General features: G+C 36.2%; 3 protein-coding genes across 3 annotated transcripts; all 3 read left to right on the top strand.

Moving 5' to 3' along the window:
• Positions 1-3,454: 3,454 nt before the first annotated feature.
• Positions 3,455-7,019, top strand: LOC108841419 (phosphoenolpyruvate carboxykinase (ATP) 1). Its single transcript, XM_018614174.2, has 11 exons — positions 3,455-3,607; positions 3,696-3,976; positions 4,331-4,678; positions 4,805-4,889; positions 4,975-5,075; positions 5,198-5,496; positions 5,640-5,813; positions 5,894-5,959; positions 6,031-6,209; positions 6,298-6,636; positions 6,722-7,019. The coding sequence occupies exons 2-11, from the start codon at positions 3,711-3,713 to the stop codon at positions 6,863-6,865; spliced, it is 2,001 nt and encodes a 666-aa protein (XP_018469676.1). The 5' UTR covers positions 3,455-3,607; positions 3,696-3,710; the 3' UTR covers positions 6,866-7,019.
• Positions 7,020-7,371: 352 nt separating this feature from the next.
• Positions 7,372-11,790, top strand: LOC130508327 (uncharacterized). Its single transcript, XM_057003775.1, has 6 exons — positions 7,372-7,508; positions 7,789-7,969; positions 8,067-8,184; positions 8,271-8,315; positions 8,416-9,002; positions 9,099-11,790. The coding sequence occupies exons 2-6, from the start codon at positions 7,800-7,802 to the stop codon at positions 9,205-9,207; spliced, it is 1,029 nt and encodes a 342-aa protein (XP_056859755.1). The 5' UTR covers positions 7,372-7,508; positions 7,789-7,799; the 3' UTR covers positions 9,208-11,790.
• A 3,442-nt stretch (positions 11,791-15,232) lies between these two features.
• On the top strand, positions 15,233-17,071 carry LOC108841416 (transcription factor bHLH25). The gene is made up of 5 exons (XM_018614171.2): positions 15,233-15,267; positions 15,504-15,561; positions 15,670-16,203; positions 16,282-16,656; positions 16,762-17,071. Exons 2-5 carry the CDS (start codon positions 15,526-15,528, stop codon positions 16,834-16,836), a joined length of 1,020 nt encoding a protein of 339 aa, XP_018469673.1. The 5' UTR covers positions 15,233-15,267; positions 15,504-15,525; the 3' UTR covers positions 16,837-17,071.
• Positions 17,072-20,107: the final 3,036 nt, after the last annotated feature.

A 20,107-nucleotide genomic window follows, 5' to 3' on the forward strand; every position in this document is an offset into this window, starting at 1 on the left:
TATTAACTATAGTTAAGCGACTCAATGTTTCTTCCGTTTCAAAATGATATATATTTTAGAATTTTCAGACTTTTTAATAAAATATATTAAAATTTAATTAGAAATAAATATGTTTATGTAATTTTACATTTCCTATATTTTTACAAAATAATGTCCATAAAAACTTTATAAAAGACAATTAATATTTTTGAACATCACAATTTTCATTATTATTTGACAAAAATTGCATTGAAAATATAAAAATATTTTTTTTAAACAAATTTTTTTTCTATAACATGTATCTTTTTGAAATGGAGAGAGTACTATTTTAAAAGTTGACAAACTATGTACTATATATATAGCTTTCTCAATATATTCAGCATTGAATTAATATTCAAATTAACAATAACTTTTGCTTTTCTTTTTTTGAATTTAGATCATTGATGTGAGCATCTATCGGTCACGGCCAAGACCGACAACCCAAAAAAAACTCATGAAATTTTATGGGACTCTCGCGCGTTAGTTGTGAATTGTGAGCTCTCTCCATCACGTTAACATGTGTGCCAACCAAAGACTTTCATCTCCCTATACCTTTCAATCTTAAGTCTTAACCCTATAGACATTTGTGGTAACTAAAAGTTTATAAACATACGTTTGTATCTTACTGGAGATTTATGCATATTCTCTTATAGCTAAAGATAAGTTTTAATAAACATATATATCTGTCATCAAAATGCGAACCCCGTGTTCAATAGTGATATTACGTAGCGCCTACTTTATGACAATTACATACACCTTTTTCATTTCACAATTAATACCAATCTAGCCATCACAAGACTTTTATTTGTTAAAAGTCTTTTATTTGTTTGTTTTTTAAAATCCGAAGGGTAGATTCTTGGCCCCAGCTTTTTGAAAATGGTTACAGTCTGTTTATTATCTTGTACTCATTACCCTGCGCCCATGCTTGCATGCAATTTGCTACGTCTCTGAAAACATTATTCTCCTCCCCTTTTTGGGCTCGGAAAGCTAGACTTTATCATTACTGATAATTGACATAATCAAGTGATTTGACATAAACATCAAATACCAAAACGACGTGATGAAGGTACTTGTAAATTGTAAATTAACAATCATAACGTAACCTTGTACTTGTATGTTCCTGATACATATCGAACTACAGTACGAATCTAATTATAAATCAGTGTTCGTATGTATATACGTGTTTTCAGCCTTGCGTGTCTTCCTACGAATCCGCTTGCTTTGAGATGCGTGCCCACTCCTAAAATATAATCGTTTTGATATTCTGCTAAAACGACCAAGCGAATTTCAAATCTGTTTTACTTTATCGGTACAGATAAAATAGGACAAGTCGAAATATAAATACTTTTTTGAACATTAAATAAAAAGATAGAAACTATTTGGGAACAATATTAGTTCTCTTTTGAAAAAATTAAGACACAAAATCCTCTTAAAATCGTGAAAATGATTTCACTATTGAATAGTCGTTTTACTTTAAATAGCAACGTTAAAATTTAACAAAGAGTTAGTTTTCTTTTATTTCTGGTATTGCCCAACATCAAGTTGCCTGTGATCTGTCTTCCCTCAAAGTCAGTTAAAGTTACATACACCTTCCACATATTGATCAGATTGGCAAAGTATCATAGTAACGAGCACAAAACGGATGTGTTCATTTGATAATTATAACACACTTACGATCTCAGACTACATAACAACTAAAATAAAACAAAAGCCATGATAAAAATAACTAAAATAATGTCGTTAGTGATATCATCATTGTGATAAATTTATAAATTTCTATTCGAAAAATAAAAATTTAAGTCTGAAAACAACTTGATAAAAATGACACTTGCAAAAATTATTGTATAACGAATCAAACTTTCAAGTAAAATAAGAAAAAAAAACTTTCAAGTAAAATCATGGCATACCCGGACCTCGTAGTCCAGTGGTACACCCCAGGCTTCGGTCACTGAGGGGCAACCCGAGTTCGACTCGCGGGGAGGGGAGGCGTGTCCAGGGCCTTAAACGGTACAGACACAGGCTGGCGCCGGGCCTAGGTGGATGGGTCCCGAAGGGGTCAACCACCTGGTTAATCAAAAAAAAAAAAAAAAAAAAAAAAGTAAAATCATGGCATGGGTTGCACAACTCACAGATTTTTCTTTCGATTTTTTTTTCTAAAACGAGCTGAATGAAAACCAAGTTGCTTGCTTATTACACGTTAACATTTTTTTTTTTTTTCCCATCTATGAAAATATTATTAAGGTCAAGGCCCAAACATTGAGCCCAGCCCAAACTAAACAAAAGCAGAAGAGCCATCAGGCCCGATTACATCAGTAAAAACCCGACATGAAGGGTAAATGAACTTGGGCCTAGCCCAAACTAGAAAGGAAAACGGTGACTCTGCCACGCGTGTGAAGTCTTCCCGTGACCATCCACGTGTCCACTCCAACCACCGCTCGAACCACGCGTCTCCTTTTCACCAGATCGAGGTCCAAACGCCGGAGAAAAACATCCGGCCGCCGACCTTCCGAATCGAACCCAACCAAATCGGAGAAACTCCATCTCCGTTCTCTTTGCCGACGAAACCCACCTCCAACGACTGTATTGGAGGTATAGGGTTGCATCGGTGCCTGACACCGAATGAAAACCGCCGCAAGACAATACGACGCTTCATCGGTCCACTTCCACGGCATGCGTCTGCAACGCATCCGTCTTCGTCTTCACCACCCCTGACATCGGAGAATATCACTCGATAGCAATCGAGACAGACAGCCTCCATCGAACAACACCTATAGCCGGCCGTCATCACCAGAAGAGAAGCGACGACGCCAGAGTCAAAGCCGGACGACTTCATCGGAAAAGAACGTCGTCGGAGTCAAAACGGGAAAACCCGGAGCCGATACTATTTAAACTGAAAAAACCGAAAAGAAAACTAAAAAAACGTAAGCCGGACCGACGGTGGCTGTGAAAGCCCACCCGTCGGCCGGAATCAAGATTTCACGGCGGCTTGTTTTGTAGAGAGAGGTTGGAGAGAAAAATTATTACACGTTAACATTGGTTTCTTAAGGATTTATTTCCCATCAAAACTATTTTAGATAAATCCCTTTTATATAGTATGGTTTAATTATTGTTAGCAAAGTCAAATCTTATTGTTGATTCCCGAACTAAAGTTGAATTTCATACCAACTACGTGGAATTCAACCGTAGGAGAGCAATCCAAATTTTTCAAACAAAAAATTGATAAATACTTTTTTCATCAGAAAACTATCAAAACTATCTTACATTATCACGTAGGGGCCCGTAATAAATGGTCTAGTCATCTTTATCAGACCAGCGGCTATGATGTTAGGAAGAGAAAAAAAAAAATTAAAAATGGGCTCCTCCTAGGTAGGATAGATCTTAACTATAGTTAACTCTTAACCATTAATCAAGGTTAAATATTAACCATGGTTTAAAAAATCTAACCTTTAAAAAGCCCACTTTGGGCCTCTCTTCACTTCGCATCATTTCATCGTCTCTTCCATACACATCAAATGATCTTCTCCTCCGATCATTAATCTCTTTTATCTTTCTCAAGTCTTCTCGATCGTGATCTCTCTTCCTTCCTCCGGTAATAATAATCAACGTCGAGGGTGTTTTTTTAATTATAGTGTAACGCTAAGACTTAGGAGTTAATAAGTTTTTGTGTGTGGTTACAGGAAACGGAAAAAAACATGTCGGCAGGTAATGGAAATGCTAACGGTGACGGAGGATTCAGCTTCCCGAAAGGACCGGCGATGCCGAAGATAACAACGGGAGCTAAGAGGGGTAGCGAAATATGCCACGATGACAGTGGTCCGACGGTGAAGGCGACGACGATCGATGAGCTTCACTCGTTACAGAAGAAGCGTTCTGCTCCCACAACGCCTATTAACCAAAGCGGCGCTGCCGCTTTCGCATCGGAGGAGGAGCGCCAGAAGATTCAACTCCAGTCTATCAGGTCCATTATAACTTTATTAACATTACTAGATGATTTAGACGTTACAGATTTTTATAACTAAGTTTTGTTAGATTTAAAATATTTTATATCGAATTAAGCAAAATATTGCGTTTTCGTGTCGATCGTTTTCTTATAAAAATAATAACAAAATCAGGAGTTTTTTTTTTAGAATTGTCTTTTAGTTTGATATAATTTACGTTTTTGCTCAATAAATTATCTATTTTGTTGTAAGGATTATTTAGAGAGAATTTAATGCACCATAGCGACTGTTACCCGATGAAATATTTAAGTACATGACACGTGGTATAAAATGACACGTGGAAAATAAATTTAAATTTTTGGTGTGTGAGACAGTGCATCATTAGCGTCGTTGACGAGAGAGTCAGGACCCAAAGTGGTGAGAGGAGACCCGGCGGAGAAGAAGGCCGACGGTTCCACTACTCCGTACGCTCACGGCCAGCATCACTCCATCTTCACTCCGGACTTAGGAGCCGTCAGTGACAGCTCCTTGAAATTCACCCACGTCCTCTACAACCTTTCTCCTGCAGAGCTCTACGAGCAGGCTATCAAGTACGAGAAAGGTTCGTTCATCACTTCCAATGGAGCTTTGGCGACGCTCTCGGGGGCCAAGACTGGTCGTGCTCCCAGGGATAAGCGTGTCGTTAGAGATGCGACGACAGAGGGCGAGCTTTGGTGGGGAAAGTGAGTATCCTCTGTTTTCGCAACTCTGTTTTTCCTCTGTTTTACTCTGTTTATCCTCTGTTTTCATAACTCCGTTTCAGATGGAAATCATCAAAGATTTGATCTTTTTTGAAATTTTGATTTTAGGGGTTCGCCGAATATCGAGATGGATGAACATACCTTCATGGTGAACAGAGAAAGAGCTGTTGATTACTTGAACTCCTTGGAAAAGGTATAAACTTTGAATCAACCTCTTGTGATCTTTAGAGTTTTGATCTTAGTTAATAAACGTGTTGTTACGGTTTGGGGGTTGTTAGGTGTTTGTGAATGATCAGTTCTTGAACTGGGATCCGGAGAACAGAATCAAAGTCAGGATCGTCTCAGCTAGAGCTTACCATTCACTCTTTATGCACAACATGTAAGACTTAAAAACCTTTTCCTTTTTAATGTTTATGAACAACAATGTTGTACCCTCTTGAGCCTGGCGTTGAGTGAATGAATGAATACACAACAAAATGGATAATTGGTGAGGGGTGGCAGGTGTATCCGACCAACTCCAGAGGAGCTTGAGAGCTTCGGTACTCCGGACTTCACTATATACAATGCTGGACAGTTTCCGTGTAACCGTTACACTCACTACATGACTTCCTCCACTAGCGTGGACTTAAATCTCAGTAGGAGGGAGATGGTTATACTGGGGACTCAGTATGCGGGTGAGATGAAGAAGGGTCTTTTCAGTGTGATGCATTACCTTATGCCTAAGCGTAGGATCCTCTCCCTTCACTCTGGTTGCAATATGGGGAAAGATGGAGATGTTGCTCTCTTCTTTGGACTGTCAGGTATACTGGTAGTGTCGTCACCATGATTTGGTGATGGTGAAGGGACAACAAAATAAGAACAACTGATTGCCTTTTGTGCTGTAATGAGCTGTGTGGATTGAGACTGAAGTTTTTTTTTTTTCTATGAATGTTGGTTTTTTCAGGGACCGGGAAGACGACACTGTCTACTGATCACAATAGGTATCTGATTGGAGATGATGAGCATTGTTGGACTGAGACTGGTGTCTCGAACATTGAGGGAGGATGCTATGCTAAGTGCGTTGATCTTTCGAGGGAGAAGGAGCCTGATATCTGGAACGCCATCAAATTTGGAACAGGTAAAAAGAACACACAATCTATATTTGAATTGTTATTACAAAACTGTGAGATAACAATAGAGTTTTGATCTTGTATGCAGTTTTAGAAAATGTTGTGTTTGATGAGCACACTAGAGAAGTGGACTATTCTGATAAATCTGTTACAGGTAAAAATAATTTAATCTTTATTTTCTCTTAAGCAACCGAATGATCATCGTTGATTCTTCTTGTCTTGCAGAGAACACACGTGCTGCATACCCGATTGAGTTCATTCCAAATGCGAAAATACCTTGTGTTGGTCCACACCCCAAGAACGTGATACTTCTGGCCTGTGATGCCTTTGGTGTTCTCCCACCTGTGAGCAAGCTGAATCTGGCGCAGACCATGTACCACTTCATCAGTGGTTACACTGCTCTGGTACGTTCCAAGAATTTCTTTTATGTTGGTGATCAGTTTCCATGACCTTTAAGAGCTTAACCAAACAATGTGAGAATATGTACATTAGGTTGCTGGGACAGAGGATGGGATCAAGGAGCCAACAGCAACATTCTCAGCATGCTTTGGTGCAGCGTTCATAATGCTGCATCCTACAAAGTATGCAGCTATGCTAGCCGAAAAGATGAAGTCACAAGGTGCTACCGGATGGCTCGTTAACACTGGCTGGTCTGGTGGCAGCTATGGTGTTGGAAACAGGATCAAGCTGGCATATACTAGGAAGATCATTGATGCAATCCATTCAGGTAGCCTTTTGAAGGCCAACTACAAGAAAACCGATATCTTTGGGTTTGAAATCCCAACTGAGATCGAAGGGATACCATCTGAGATCTTGGATCCTGTCAACTCGGTTAGTTTCTCTAGAAAAAGAAAAAAAAACTATCAAAACTCTTTTTGAATTATTGATAACTGATGAACTCTTGAAAAAAATGCAGTGGTCTGATAAGAAAGCACATAAGGAGACTCTGTTGAAGCTGGGAGGTTTGTTCAAGAAGAACTTTGAGACGTTTGCTAGCCACAAGATTGGTGTGGATGGTAAGCTCACGGAGGAGATTCTCGCTGCTGGTCCTATCTTTTAAGAGATGTGATGTTGTCGAAACCAAAAAAAACAAAAGATATATTATCAAGAATAAAGGACTCTGTGTGTGTGTTTGTTGAGAGAGTACTTGATATGAAGTGGTCTCGAGAACTTCCAAACGTGGTTGATATATGAAATATGACCTTATGATTTCATCTTTTTTCATTTATTTTCGTTAAAATAATTTAAGAAGAGTTTATATTGCAGAAGTGGGCTAATCATAATATTGTCTGGTCCATTGGACAAATACATAATTCATTAATGAAATAGTCATTTTTATATGGCCATTACGTAATTTCATATCTTTATACATTAATCATAACATAATATATATTCTTTAAAATAAAATTTTAACCAGGTTCAGGTTGATTAAAAAAATACTCTTAGAAAAAAGGTAGATAATATCTGAAGAAATAAAAATTATATTAGTGTTTTCTAACTCAAAAGGAAAAGAAAAGGAAACTGAAAACAGTAGAAAGGAAATTCGAAAACCCAAATCCTTTCGCCTATAAAAACTTCACAATAATATATTTGTATTTCTTCATATCCTCTCTCTCGCTCTCTTTGAGTCTCTCAACTAAATCGCAAGCTTCGTCTATTTTCCTCTGAGACCAAGCAGTATCGATCCTTCGTGTGGATTCAAAGTAAGTTTCTCTTTTAAGTTATAGTAATATCAACATTGCTAATAATTTCTTGTTGCAAAGTGTCTTTCGTTTCCAGTGATCAAACCTAATTGAAACTTGTCCTAGTTAATTACGTTATTGTATCTGGTAGAAACTTTAAACCCTAAGATTAGTTTGTGAATTGGTACTGGAGCCGCCTCATGCGTTATAATGTCGTTTTTGTCTAGTTGATTGCCGCCTGCTTTGAGAGGCAGAAACCCTAATTCTCTTCTCTTTTGTTTACTTGGTTTCTACCTTGCAGGGCAAATCACTATGTCATCAAACTATCTTACAGAACTGAAGCGACGTTCTGAAGCAGAGTTTCTTGAATTTCGTCAACGTATTAAGGAATCCATCAGGAACAAGACTCAAAACGGAAACGATCTTCTTGCTCCAACCTCAGAAGAAGACTCAATGCCAAGCAAAAGACAAAAACTACACGAGTAAGTGATATTAATTTCTTCATTTAATGCTGCTTTGTGTTTTATATAATTAAGCAAGAATATTAAATAACTCTGTTTTCTTTCTTCTTCTTATTAGGTTTGGTAGCTTCTTTGGTCCTTCTCAGCCTGGTATTGCTTCAAGAGTATTACAAGAAAGCAAACCACTTTTAAAAGACGAGCTTCTTGCCGCTAAAGCGCTCGACTCGATCCAAATTGTAAAAATCTCATCCCAACCGTTTCTGTTTCATACAAGCTCTTGTTGTTGATGCTGATGAAATTGCTTTTCTTGTAATGCGTGCAGAACAAGAGTACTCCTAGTCCAACGAGTGTCTCAGAAGCTAATGAGGTAAAAAAATTCCAAACGCAATCATTGATTTTGATGTTTTGCTTAAATGAGTGAGGTTAACTTTTGCTAATATTAATATGCCTTTTTTTTCTTGCAACAGTTGAAAAGAAAAGCTAAGCAACTTAAAGAATCAAGAGACTACTCTTTCCTTTTCTCTGATGATGCCGAGCTTCCTGTTTCCATTAAGGAACCACCTTCTTCTCTTGTTCCCAACTCTAGAGCCAGTTCCAGAGGAAGCCATTCATCAAGACCACGTTCATCTACTAAAGGTCAACCACAAACAAAGCTTGGTTCCAAATTACGTCCTCAGAGGCCAGCAGCTCCTGCAAGAATATCTGTACCAATGGACCATAGCAAGAAGCTAACTCAGAAGCCAAGTTCCTCATCAAAGCCATTGACATCTGATCCCAAAGAACAGAGGAAAGTTTCCAACGAAACCAAACGATCTTCTCAAGTGGTTCCAAGAAAACAAGCATTGCCTCCTTCCAAACAACGGGAGGTTAGCAAACCACCATTGAAGCAAGCTCATCAACTGAAGAAGAAGCTGTCAGAAGAAGATGAAGAGGCGTTGAGAATGATTAGAGAGATGTGCAAGACTGATCGTTTTGCCAGGCGTGATTTAGATGATTATGATGACAGATGCATGGAAGCTACCTTAGAAGATATCATCAAAGAAGAGAAACGAAGGTACGTACATATTTACATTACCAGCAATGGTTAAGATGTTTTTGAATATTTCCACGGGAAACCAAAGTTCATGTTTGTTTGTTTGTTTGATAACAGTGAGAAACTTGCGAAGAAAGAAGACGCGGAACAACTACGGTTGATAGAAGAAGATGAAAAGCGAGAAAGACTCATGAGAAAGGAGAAGAGACAGAAGATGAACCATTAAATCATTTGTTGTTTACAGGGTGTTATTATCGGTGATACATCATCACTTTTAGTTTCTTGTTAATATGATTGCTAATGCGATATTAGGTACAAGTCATAGTACGTTTCTTCTTTCTCTATTAATAAAAGGCATCAGATATTCAAATTTGAAGTAATCAATTAGCAGCTGGTTAGAGGTCATTTTCAAGTTTGTTAAGTTAAACATTTGAGGATTAAGATGAAACAGTGCCATCATATCCATATCAAATCCATCAATTATATTGTCAAGTGTTCTCTAAATTCATCAACCAACATATAATTGCTGTGGAAAAATAATAATAATTAAAGAATCAAGTCTCACTAAAGGTTTTCTTGCGTGACATATTCAGATAAGGTTCTCTGTTTGATTCTATTACCATTTGTCTGTATCTGTTTGTTCTTTTTCGTTTGCATGTTAGGGTTTGACTTTAAAATGTTATTACCCTCTCGCAGTTTAACCAATGATACGGATTAATTCTTGAGAATTGAAATAAGATTTTAAAATCATACCCTAATCATGTATATAGTTGGAGTTTTGAAAAGTTATGGTACTGGGATATCTATATTGAAATTTTAATGTAAATAATACTAGTATAAATACGAAATCTTGATTGCAGTAGCCAAGATGCTTCTATCATGGGGCTTAGTAATGGAGGAGACAGAGATTAGCTGTAAATTAACTGGCTTTTATTTTCTATTAGTCGTTGGTTATGTAATAGCCCACGTGTTTTTTTTTTGCATAGCTTAGCATTTCTACGTGGTTCTTTACACTTACGATTGTTGTTTAAATTATTTTTCATTTTTAAACTTACTGATGTACAACTCACCTCTTTTACTGTATTCAGAATAGCACGTTTGCACAGGACACAAGAACCCATGACATGCAAGTGTCCACATGTGTCTCCAGGCCTGTGTGTCTCTCTCTTCATAACTAGTACTATTTACAAACCATGAGATTCCAATATTTTAAGTCTAGGGTTCTGAAAAAGGATCAAACTAGCTCAAATGATGATTATTAGTAAAATCAATGTCTGAGAAAGAGTTACGCATTTTAAATTAGACATTTTACATAGTTTACATATAAGCAATGCTGTTTTACCCGATTTAATTGAGAGCTATTAGCAAGGCCCAAGTAAAGACCGCAAGCCCATTATCTAAGCTCTTGTAACTAGGTTTCTTAGGACTATATATATGTCGCTATATGCTTAATGTCTTGCAACCTTGCTGCCCTGAAAGGCAGCCCCTCTTATCCTTAATGATATATCAATTTTAGTTCTTGTGTTCTTGGTGACAATCTAAAGATCTTTACTTTCTTGCACAATAAAGCTCACTGAGCTACTTCTTATTTATGTTTCAATAAGTTCTTTGAGTATCCAATCTCTATTGTTTGAGATTGTTATCATGGTATCAGAGCACCAGGGAGTAGATCCTGTTTTATGGGTTTTGTCCTCACCAGCTTTAAACTTACGACCAACCTCTACCACTAAAGCTCCAATCTTTCTCCGTTACTTTTCCATCACCAAAGCTCCAAAAAAAAAAAAAAAAGGCCCGAGCTTTTCTATGGAAAGAGTCTCACCCGCTTCTACTTCACAAGGGAGGCCGGTTTCTTCTTTGAAGAGACGTCATTGGGTTTTCGAAGCTTCATGTCAGATCCGACGAGTATCCATTCTCTCAAACGTTGCGGTGTCTATAAAAGTGGGCGAGAAAGTTGCTACAAGATGTTGTCGTTGAAGCTTTAGGCAGGTCTCGGAATGGACAGAGAAGAATGAAGACTTATTCACTCACGACTTATCTACGGTACCAGCTCTGTTTCTTTCTATTGAGACAGAACAAATGATGAAAGATTAAATGTCGTTTGTGGGCTTGAGTTGCTGGTTGGCGTATATTCTTAGGTTGAGAACTTAGATAGGTTTGGAACACTACGATGCTTAGGCTGGTTCTGGTTTTTGCTAACGATGGGTATATGGAAGGAGGTTTCCATTTTGATGCACATCAAGTGTTTGGTACAATGTCAAAGAGACATAGAAGATGATAGTGGCTAATGGATAGGAAGCATAAAGTGAGTAGGATTGTTTAATATGTATGGAAAGAGGGTTCTTCTTCATGAGATAGTTTAGGAGAATGGGTAAGAGAAACCCATATTCTTAGTGAGACAAATAGGCTTTAAGTACCTCTGAGTGAGATTGACTAAACTCGCCAAGTATCAAGAGAATACCTCTGAGTGAGTCATGCAATACTTGCCATGTACAGACCTGAAAAGATCTCACACTAAGTTTATTCTCCATGGTGAATTCAACAATCTTCCTACATCTCAATCATCTTCAACAGCTCATGCTTCCATCCAGCCACTTTCAGTTGCCTTTACAAACTTCACACCTTAGAAACGGATGCAAAGTTTGCGGGGGAGTATTAGCAAGGCCCAAGTAAAGACCGCAAGCCCATTATCTAAGCTCTTGTAACTAGGTTTCTTAGGACTATATATATGTCGCTATATGCTTAATGTCTTGCAACCTTGCTGCCCTGAAAGGCAGCCCCTCTTATCCTTAATGATATATCAATTTTAGTTCTTGTGTTCTTGGTGACAATCTAAAGATCTTTACTTTCTTGCACAATAAAGCTCACTGAGCTACTTCTTATTTATGTTTCAATAAGTTCTTTGAGTATCCAATCTCTATTGTTTGAGATTGTTATCAAGAGCTTAGCTTGGACTCAAATTCCCACAAGTTTCTGATCAGTGCTTTGGTTGAGTCAAATTTTATTGTTAAAGTTTACATGGGGCTAGTGCTTGTTTGGTTGTTGTATATGTATTCAATGTATGGTTTTGTTCGTTGAAACTTTGATGATCTATCGTAGAGAAAGATTCGAGGTATAGTTAACGCTGCCAAGGCGCTTTTGAGGATCCAGTTAAAAGAAAGCTTGTAGAAATCAAAGATCGTTTGTATAGTGATGTGCGCTGAACAGAGGTCACGCTCAGAAAGAATGTTTACACGGCAAGTTGAAAGAAAGGGGGTAGTATATGGAATAATCTGAGAAGCTGAAGAATGTTTGCAGGGTAATTTCAGGTTATAGATTCTTAGCCAAAATAAAATAAAGTTTCAGGTTCTAGATCACTATCTTGTTTGGTTGATTTGTGTGACAGTTAAAGGAAGCAAATGAGATGCAAGTATATAACAGAAACAATATGCATACAAGCCCATTCAATGTTTCATGTGGAGCTCCACTTTAGGATCGATCTTGTTGCAAGTGGTTGTCTTTGTAATGAACCAGGCAATTAAGTGAAGACATCAGTACAATGAAAAAGAATAAAGGACAAAAATGGGTTTGAATATTTCTATGAACAGAAGACATGACCACATCAATTAAAGCATGCTGTTTTATGCTGGTAAATTGGTAATTGTATTTGTATTTGCATATTCAAGTCGCAATTTTTTTGTTGATCTATATCACAACTATTAAATGATGCTCCATCTGTACTTTCCAAAAGATTTATGTTTTAGAATTTTTACATGTATTAAAAAAACATATAAAATATTGATTATTAATATAATATTTTTTGTAACTAACTATTCGTCATAATTTTTAACTAATATAATTTTAATAAACACAATTATATTTTTAGATTTTACAATTTACCATTAAATACTGAATTAAAAATATATCTTTTTGAAATAATTTTTTTCCTAAACATTGATTTTTTGGAACGGAAGTGGTACGTTTATTTATTTTTTGTCATATGGGCCTAGTTAATGTTTTAGGGTTCGTTTCATTCGGAAACTGTGTTCTGAAGATTTCTTTTGGTTCATTAATAAGTTTGTTAGGTTAAAAAACTAAGGATTAGGATGAAACAGAGCTATCAAACCACAGCAAATCCATCAATTATAGGGCCAACTTGCTCTAAATTCATAAACCAACACATAATGGCAGAGAAAATAAATAATTAAAAGGTCTAGTCTCACTAAAAGTATCTTAAAGCTTCTATAATAATATTTATCTGTTTTAATTGTATACACATTTGTCTGTATCTGTTTGTTTTCTTTCGTTTCCATTTAGGGTTTGACTTCAGGAATAATTAGGCGCCCACGTTAGCCAATGATACAGATCGAGAGAGTTATATTTTATATGAGAAGTAATTTAGTATATAGATCTGGAGATATGAAATCAATTTAAAAACGGATCTAAAATCGTAAACCTTTTTCGCAGTAGCCAAAATGCTTCTATCATGCGAGTGAGTAAATAAATGGGGAGGCATATAGAGCGAGAGAGATAGCCTGTAACTGAACTGGCAGTTCTAGTTCAATAGTTAATAGCTCACGTGCCTTTTAATTTTGTTTGCCTAGCATTTCTATGAAGTTCAACACTTTCGATAAATATTTAATAGTATTAAATAATACTAGAATCTTAACATTTTTTACCTAAGTGATGTCATGATATATGGAACTTTTTTAACTATATTCAGACTAGCACGTTTGCACAAGACACAAGAGCTCATGAAACTGTCCACATGTGTCTTGTCTCTCTGTTAACGACTATGTACAAACAATAACATGTCAATGATTTATAATGGGTCTATATAGAGATCAAACTAAACTCAAATGATAATTTTGATTGAACCAATCCTTAAGAAAGTATTACGAATTTATTTGACCGGCGGTAACGTTTAACTGACGCACATATGCAACTTTTTTTTTTGGATAAAATGTGAATTTTATTACCAAAGCTGGAAAATGTTTTCTTTACAACTTGATCGGAGGAACTTAAAAAGTTTTAAAAAGGCCCAAAAAAAAGTGGAAAAAGCCTAATTGAGAACAGGTGAAAACATATGCAACTTCCATATGATAAGCAAACGTTTTCTCTAAATATACTCTTTCTATATGTCATTTCATTATTTAAACTCAGTGGCATCTTTTATTGTTATGATCACACTCAATAATCAATAGGTTTAATTTCCTAAGCTCAATTAAATTATTTCAAACTTAATTAATACCTTAATGGAGAATCAATCCAAATATCTTCCGCTGCTACGCATGAAGTTTCGTCCCGCACCGAAACTCAATTTAAGCTCGCTGGGCGTCGCTTGAAAAAAAAAAGGAAGTAATATATATGGTCGACTATCTATGATGCTGTAACGTCTGATTGGCAAGATAGTCAATCTTGGTATGCTGACATATTTAACCTAGCCGTGTATGAAATACTTGAGCTGATTGAAAACTTACTGGTTAAAAAGTTGTGTAAAGTAAACGGTTACACATATCATATATGAATACTTGGAAATTAATATTACTGTTTTGTTGTTGTCCTATATAGTATTCTTTTACTTTTTGTTTGAAAAGAAAATAATGGAAAGCAGATAGTTTAACAATGTCTAACCCAATACCATAGAAAATTCCCACAAAATCCCAGGGAGATCTTTGGTTGGTGCCTTCCACATTTAGTTTTACACAATAAAAGTAAAGATTACTAAATAAATTTAGAATATATTCAATTATATTGGGACCCACCATTTGCTTTGAATTTATGTAGAGTTTCTCAGTCCTCATCTGTCTTTTTTCTCTTATTACTGTATAAGAATGTTCGATATACGATCAGGAAGCTGTAATGCATTCCTTCTTATTGGTTCTTTTAGGAACAAAAAAAATAACATATTTGTTTTACTACAGGTTCATGTGTGTTACCGATGATTGATGATGCAAAACGGAACAAGTGTTTTCAGGGGGAGAGAGAGCGGTGTTAACTGATTAAAATTGTATCAAAAATTAGACAAAAGGGTAGTGGTGAAGTATGGTAAATTCAGTACTAGGTTTATTAATCAAACTGAATATGTAGACAACCACTAATACTGTTGTTATTAGAAGTAATATAGCTCACATAAGCATATATCTTGTTGATTAGTTGGAAACCCAAAAAAGGGGAGAAAACGGAATATTCTTAAATATATTTCACACGTGCAAATTACTCCATACTTGTGTCTATATATACGTATATACAACTTCACACAGAAAACCCCCAATACCTCTCTGTCTCTCTCTCCACTTACAGGAAGAAGGTGAGTTTCAATTCAACATTCTACAACTTTTTTGTTTTGTTTTGGATACAACCTTCTTCAATTTTCTAGGGCTACACCAACTAAACGTCTTTCTTTAGAATTCAAGAAACATAAATCACACCACTTATTAATGTTTCTTGATCCCTGCCGGTTCATAAATGTCAGATCATGATCATATATATATGAATAAACCAAGATCTATTATTAGTTTACTTATATTTTCTTGTTTATATCAGATTTTGATTCCCAGATAAGAAGATGAATACGTTCTCCACAAGATGGTTTTCTGAGCAGGTATACAAACACACAAACATGTATACACATCTATCTATCTATTCATCTAAAACGTGTGTGGTCATATATTAAATCACCATATTATTATTTGTTGTTGTGATGATATAGGAACTAGAAGAAAATAGCATCATTCAACAATATCAGATGAACTCAATAGTAGGAGAGATCCATGAAGGTCAACACACTCTTCCACACACTTTCTCAACTCTTAGGACCACAATCAATGATCCTTCTTACGATGATTTGATGGAAGTGAAACCATCCAAGATCCTGAAGACAACTTACATATCACCAAAATTGCCACCACCACCACCATCTTTTCCTCTTCCTCCTAATTCAAAGACTCATCTTCATCATCAGCCTGCCTCAAGAATTCTTTCTTTCGAGAATGCCTCTCCAAATGCTATGGATCATGAGTACGCTCCCGCCTATCTAGACTCAACCATTAATCCCAAAGTTGAGGGTGGAGCGCCGCCAAGTCGGATGAATGAGCCGATTAATCGAAAAGGGACCAAGAGGGCTCAACCTTTGCACAGAAACCAAACTAATGCGCAAGATCACATAATCGCCGAAAGAAAACGTAGAGAGAAACTTACTCAACGATTTGTAGCTCTTTCTTCTCTAGTTCCTGGTCTGAAAAAGGTACATACCACATCAAATCTCCCTTCTTATATTATTTAAAATAATATTATTGTTAATTCTTTGAAAGTATGTGTATAGATGGACAAGGCTTCTGTGTTGGGTGATGCACTAAAGCATATCAAGTATCTCCAAGAAAAAGTAGGAGAGTTTGAGGAACAAAAGAGAGAAAGAAGGTTAGAATCAGTGGTTCTTGTGAAGAAGTCTAAGCTGATTTTGGATGATAATAATCAATCATCTACGTCTTCGTGTTGTGAAGATGGCTCCTCGGGCTTAGATCTTCCCGAAATCGAAGTAAGATTCTCGGATAAAGATGTCCTGATTAAGATCCTTTGCGAGAAGCAAAAGGGCCATGTTGCCAAGATTATGGCCGAGATTGAGAAATTTAATTTTTCAGTAACCAACTCAAGTGTTTTGCCCTTTGGACCAACACTTGATATCACCATTATAGCTAAGGTATGCATAAATATTGTCAGGGACACACGTATACAATTATACAAGCAAAGAACTTGGTCTAACTTTTAGAGTAACACCGCTTATAGTGTAAATGTGTTTTTGCAGAAGGAGAGTGATTTCGACATGACACTCATGGATGTTGTAAAGAGCTTGAGGTCTGCTTTATCGAAGTTCTTGTGATTTGTTTCAAATTTCATGCTAAACGTCGATTTCTTTGGGCTTACATGTCGTCGAAAGTTCGTGCTCCATGAAAAAGTTAATTTTTATTGATAAGTTTGATTGGAATAGTTGAAGAATCATTCCTCTCTTACGTACCGATATCAATTCAATTTTCAATTTATATTATTTCTGGATTTATAAAGATGTTTATCACTCTTATTTGTCTAATTCAGTGTGAGACAATGATTATTTTTCTTTGACTCTCGTTCATGTTGTATATGTTTCCTCTTGTGTATCGTATGTCTTTTAATTGTATACCAAATTACTCAAGTGTGTTAATATTTTGTGATGTATCGGCGGTCTCGAAACATACATATTAACGGTAATGTTTACATTTATCTTCTATAAATTTTAGGGGAAATCGTCTTCTTCGTTCTTTTTTGATACTTTATGAAGCCATAAGTATAACGCGGCAAATAATAAGTATATGTATTTGTTAAGACTAAATTAGCTATCAAGCATCGAATTCTTCTTCTTCTTCTTCTTCTTTTTTTCTTTGCGGAATGCTCTGTGTATTTTATTTCAAAAGTATGAAACAAAATGTGAAATAGGACGAAGAGCAAAAATAAAATAAAGAAGAACCTGAAAACCATTAAGCTTCAAGATTAATTCAAGATCATCATGCTGATGAGAAGAATTAATACATATCCACTGTTTCAAAATATAGTAATATTGGCATATGTTCTGAGGAAATATATAGAATACAGTACATAAGTCTAGTCACTACTGTTTACCTATTGGGTTTTTTTTTGGTGTCAAAATTTACCTATTGGATTAAAGTTTTGAAATATTTTGAAAAGAGTGTCTTATACCCTTATATATCATCTCAACCGAATAATGAAGTCGTGTTACAAAAAAAAACGGGATAGTGAAGTCAAGGAATGCGATAATGTATTAGGAAGAATTAGGAATTAGGAATTAGGAAAAAGATAAAGTATTAGGAAGGTGGATAACCTCTCTTTATTTCAGTTATTGTTATTAAATATTTTACATATCTGTTATATAAAAAGACGTTTTAAACATGTCACTCCAAAATGAAAAGTAATAGTTTAATATTTTTTATGCAATCGCCTTGTAATATACACATTTAGTATATAACTTTGCTACAGTATAAGCATACCATCACATTTTTTTTCTAGAGCATACCATCATTTAAAATCTAAAAGAACCATTTTGAAAAATATGCATGAACAAATGTGAAGAAACACATACTTATAGCATTAACTGATCATGGTGTATAAGGGAGTTTTTCTTTTGATTTCAAAATGAAAAAAGCTAAACTTTATTAATAAGCAAAAATTATCAGAATACTACTTTTTGTGTTGTTCCGAACATAAATAAATTGGTCAAATTTGATATTTGTTTTGTAAGTACTGTATTGTTAATCATTTTTTATTTTTCATTTCTTATCATTTTTCACCGTTGATTACATCTAATCTGTTTACTGTTATCATCTGAAACCTACATCCAAGTGGAACTTTATTGTAGATGTGTATACTTTTGTCGCAATATATATTATGATCTAGTGGAGCATTTGTCTCAAATTGCGTTTGAAAAAAGGAGAAAATATCCTCTCAGGCCCGCTTCCCTAGGCACGCCGTTTGGATGGCTCTCTTCCGCTCCAGCTCCGCCGCTCATCCCTCCTCCTCCGTTTGAAGCAACTCTCCTCCTCCATGACTTTGATGGTGACTGCTCCTCCGTCGCGTTTCAGGCCGCCTCCAGATCCGCCGCCGCGTAAGCCCACTCCGGTTAAAGCTCCCTCTCCCATCGTTCCACCGGAACCTCCAGAACCTCCTGACGTTTCCTCTCTCCTCGCTCTTCCTCGAAGTCCCATCTCCTTCTCCGTTCACTCTCCCCAAGCTCTTACCCGAATCCTAGATCTAAAGCCTCCTCTTCCATGGATGGTTTCTAAGATAAGTGGTGGTGGTGGTGTTCCTCTTGTGTCCACCGGTGGTAGTACTTTCGTCTATGGGCGGTTGTTCCGTGCTGTATGCAGGTCGTTTTCATGTGGACACATGGACTGGTCTTCCATTAGCTCTGGCTCCGACTTATCTAACCTCACTTTTATGGGTTTCCAGCTATTTGTCTGTGTGACATTGGAATTGAGGACCATAGCTTTAGCCAATGATGTACTTACGGACTTAACTTCTGTTGGTTCTACCATTGTGCTCTTTGATGATCCTTATGTCGCCTTGGTGCGATCTCTTACTGCTGTGTGCAGTCCTTTTACTGCTGTGTGCAGTCCTCTTACTGCTGTGTGCAGGCTTACTGCTGTGTGCAGTCTTCTTACTGCTGTGTGCAGTCTTACTGTATTCATTCTAGCTTTTGGTCTTGTGTATTGGTATTTCTCCTTTTGGTGGCAGTTGAAGGAGAAGTTCATTGCTATAGTTAGCTGGATGAATATGATTATGGCGGGTACAGGTTATCCGTTTGTCTCCTGCTTGGAGCACCCCCTTTTTCCAATATGTCCTCTTGTATGGAGTGATTTGGATTTACAAGCGCCGTCGTTGGTATTGCAAGGATCTTCCTCCCATCGAGTGCTCTCCTCTGCGTCTGGTGTAGTATGTGTGGTCCTATGGGTTACACTAGATGCTATCTTTCAAGAAGCTTATGAAACCGTTGTAATGCGATTTCTTATGGTATCTTTTTATGATTTGTGTCGCCATCCTATCTTTTATTTTACCAGCTCTTTGGTTTGTTTGGCTCGATTTAGCTTTGTTGTATCCTCTTTTGATGGAGTTTGAACCTCTATGATTTAAATACAAGTATGGTTTGATCAAAAAAAAAAAAAAAAATATTATGATCTAGTGAAGATTTTTGGTGAATCTAGCTAACCCGATATACGTATACAGCAGAAATTACACTTTATAGTTAAGTTAATATTGACATGCTGGACATAGATCTACTGTCAAATCTATTGGGAACTATGTTACAAATTATTAATAAATAATGTTTAGTTTTGATGTTTGTTTATAGCATTATTTTCTTATTATTCTTATAATTATTGCTACTATTACTATTGTCATTATTATTGACTTTGTTTTTAGAAAAAAAAACAATTTGACTAATACTATTATTAGAGTTATATCCAAAATATTTATATATGTATATATTGCTTTTTTTGTTTTAACCGTATATCATCTCCATTTTTTGAGTAATACCGTAAAGTAATGTGTGATAAATAATTTAGAGTTAGATGGCCAAAAAACAAGTTAGAGTTGTATGGTGGATT

The sequence above is a fragment of the Raphanus sativus genome, chromosome 2 (genome assembly GCF_000801105.2).
Source record: "Raphanus sativus cultivar WK10039 chromosome 2, ASM80110v3, whole genome shotgun sequence".
Lineage (NCBI taxonomy): Eukaryota > Viridiplantae > Streptophyta > Magnoliopsida > Brassicales > Brassicaceae > Raphanus > Raphanus sativus.

What these genes read in the sequence shown, in the direction of transcription:
- LOC108841419 (XM_018614174.2), top strand. Translation starts at nt 3,711, where the DNA reads ATGTCGGCAGGTAATGGAAATGCTAACGGTGACGGAGGATTCAGCTTC. An exon ending in ATTCAACTCCAGTCTATCAG is followed by an intron (nt 3,977 to 4,330) that starts GTCCATTATAAC and finishes TGTGTGAGACAG; the next exon opens with TGCATCATTAGCGTCGTTGA. An exon ending in GGCGAGCTTTGGTGGGGAAA is followed by an intron (nt 4,679 to 4,804) that starts GTGAGTATCCTC and finishes TTTTGATTTTAG; the next exon opens with GGGTTCGCCGAATATCGAGA.
- LOC130508327 (XM_057003775.1), top strand. Translation starts at nt 7,800, where the DNA reads ATGTCATCAAACTATCTTACAGAACTGAAGCGACGTTCTGAAGCAGAG. An exon ending in CGCTCGACTCGATCCAAATT is followed by an intron (nt 8,185 to 8,270) that starts GTAAAAATCTCA and finishes TAATGCGTGCAG; the next exon opens with AACAAGAGTACTCCTAGTCC. An exon ending in GTGTCTCAGAAGCTAATGAG is followed by an intron (nt 8,316 to 8,415) that starts GTAAAAAAATTC and finishes TTCTTGCAACAG; the next exon opens with TTGAAAAGAAAAGCTAAGCA.
- LOC108841416 (XM_018614171.2), top strand. Translation starts at nt 15,526, where the DNA reads ATGAATACGTTCTCCACAAGATGGTTTTCTGAGCAG. An exon ending in CAAGATGGTTTTCTGAGCAG is followed by an intron (nt 15,562 to 15,669) that starts GTATACAAACAC and finishes GTGATGATATAG; the next exon opens with GAACTAGAAGAAAATAGCAT. An exon ending in TAGTTCCTGGTCTGAAAAAG is followed by an intron (nt 16,204 to 16,281) that starts GTACATACCACA and finishes GTATGTGTATAG; the next exon opens with ATGGACAAGGCTTCTGTGTT.